Genomic DNA, 2,589 nt, shown 5'->3' on the forward strand with positions numbered 1-2,589 from the left:
CCATCTGAGGCCAATCATATGGAATATTTCTCAGCCAAGGATATAATGTCTTCACCAATTGTTGCAAATTGCCGTTGATCCAATTTATCACCTTTATTTTATTCATCTTACCCCAATGCATGTATAGTAGTTCTTCCCTTCCATAGTTGCCAACATATGAATGCTGGTGCAGCCTGCACAACTGACTTTAGCTTTGTAGGACCTTGCATATACCACCATTGAACTATTGTCTGATGAATCTGTATTCTTGGATCAATTATCCCCACAACAGCATTATAATATTTCCAGATTTCTACTGTAAATTCACCTGTTAGGAATAGATGTTGAACTGTCTCCTCTTGATGAGGGTTCAGACAACATCTACATCTAGATACAATACTAATATTCATTCTCCTTAGTACATCATCCACTGGTATTTTGAACTTCCGCAATCTCCAAAGGAAGAAGGAAATTTTGAATTGAAAACCTTTGAACCACAATTTTGAAAAGTGAGCTAATGTTTGAGCCTTTTTCCTGAGCAAATTCCAAGCACTCACTAGAGTGAAATTTCCTGTAGTAATAGCCATCTAGCAGGCTTTATCTTTCTCCGTTGAATGCTCCACTATACTCAACTCTTTTAGAACATGATCACAAACATTAATGGGCAGCTTGTTATGCAATTTCTGTACATCCCAACCTTCTGCATTCATGAAGTATGATACCTCTTCAATGCTGGTGTCAACCTGAAAGTCTGGAGGCATTGCCTGTTTGATTGAACCAAAGTTTAGTCCAATTATCATCCCATACATCACATGCTCAATTTCTAGGTTCCCACCATATCTGTTGATCCACCTGATCCCTTGCTTCTATCATTCTTTTCCAAACTTGTGAACCTCCTTTCCACTGCACTTCTGTTGGCTTCATCTTCTTGCAATATTTATTGCATATGAAGGCTCACCATAATGTATTTGATGTTCTAAATCTCCACCATAATTTTGCAAAAAGGGCCTTAGACACAACATCTAGAGATCTGAATCCTAGTCCACCTTCTTCTTTTTGTAAACAAACCTTGCCCCATGAGGACCAATGCCTACTTTTACCCTCTTCTTTAGTACTCCAATAAAACCTTGCAAAGATTTTATGAAGCTCATTAATTGTATACTTTGTGGGAACAACATCTGAAAGCATGTATATAGGAATACTCTGAAGCACAGTATTGATGAGAACTGCTTTTCCACCAAAAGAGAGCAATTTTCCTTTCCAATTTTGCAGCTTGTTTTTCACCTTCTTGATAAGGTCGTTATAATATACCTTTTTCCTCCTTGCATGAAATATAGGTCATCCTAAATACTTCAATGGAAACTGATCCCTTTTAAAGCCTGTAATCTACTCCACATGTTGAGACAGTATACCAGGAATCATCTGATACATATAAAAGGAACACTTGTCTTTATTGATCAGTTGACCTGATATTGCCTCAAAATACTGCAGAATCTTCATAATTCTCTTCAAGGACTCTCCTTCTGCATATGCAAATATTATATTAGCATCAGCATAGGCTAGATGATTGATATTTTGACTCCATTTAGGCATGCCATATCCCACATACTCAGCACTGTCAAATACTGCATTTAGAGCTCTTGATAACACCTCTGCTGGTAAGACGAACAATGCAGGTGAAAGTGGATCACCTTGTTTGACACCCCTGGTTGAATGGAAAAATCCTTTGGCCTGACCATTGAATAGGATGGAATACCAGTTATTTGCAATCAACCTCCAAATCATGTGAATGAATTGTCTAGCAAATCCCATTCAGCTAAGTACCTTTATCAAATATGACTAAGATACTCTATCATAGGCCTTTGCCATGTCCAATTTGATCACTACATTTGCTGGTTTGCCCCTTTTTCTGATGTCTGTCACAATTTCTTCTGCCAAGAGCACATTCTCAATAATGCTTCTCCCTAGTACAAAGCCTACTTGATTAATAGATATCAACTTTAGTAACACAGCTTCCAGTCATCATGTACCACTCTTGACATCACCTTGTTGATAAAATTACTTAAACTTATAGGTCTTAAGTCTGAGTAACTTTGAACCAACTCCTTCTTTGGTAGCAGAACAAGATTTATTTGAGTAACTGCCTTAGGAAGAGTATGACCCTGAAAAAAAGCCACCACCCTCTTGTATACATCCAAACAAATATTATCCCAACAAGTCTAGTAGAAAAATTCAGGAAAACCATCAAGTCCACTAGCACTTGATCCACTAAGGTTGAAAACAACATTTTTGACTTCATCAACGCTAGGCATTTGACACAGTAGATCATTTCTATTTTCATTAATCAAAACAGGAATATGTGACAATAAATTTTCTCCTCCTACTGAATCTTCTTGTGAAAATTGTTGTGCCTAAAAGTGGACAGCCTCAACTGCCATTTGGTCCTCATCCTCAATCCATGAACTATTTGAATTTTGAATTCTTTTGATCTGCAGCTTCTTCCTTCTTCCCTTCACTAGATTATGGAAAAATCTAGTATTCTTGTCACCATCTTCAAACCAATGTAGGCCTGATTTTTGTCTTCAGTACTCCTCTTCATAATGCAAGTAT

General features: G+C 37.3%; 1 protein-coding gene across 1 annotated transcript; it reads right to left on the bottom strand.

The window, feature by feature from the left end:
• Positions 1 to 566: 566 nt before the first annotated feature.
• On the bottom strand, positions 567 to 2,291 carry LOC132625680 (uncharacterized). The gene is made up of 6 exons (XM_060340281.1): positions 2,222 to 2,291; positions 1,828 to 1,955; positions 1,385 to 1,710; positions 1,048 to 1,300; positions 832 to 903; positions 567 to 743 (listed from the first exon to the last, which is right to left on the bottom strand). The coding sequence occupies exons 1-6, from the start codon at positions 2,289 to 2,291 to the stop codon at positions 567 to 569; spliced, it is 1,026 nt and encodes a 341-aa protein (XP_060196264.1).
• Positions 2,292 to 2,589: the final 298 nt, after the last annotated feature.

This window comes from Lycium barbarum, unplaced genomic scaffold (assembly GCF_019175385.1).
Source record: "Lycium barbarum isolate Lr01 unplaced genomic scaffold, ASM1917538v2 unchr_scaffold_28, whole genome shotgun sequence".
Lineage (NCBI taxonomy): Eukaryota > Viridiplantae > Streptophyta > Magnoliopsida > Solanales > Solanaceae > Lycium > Lycium barbarum.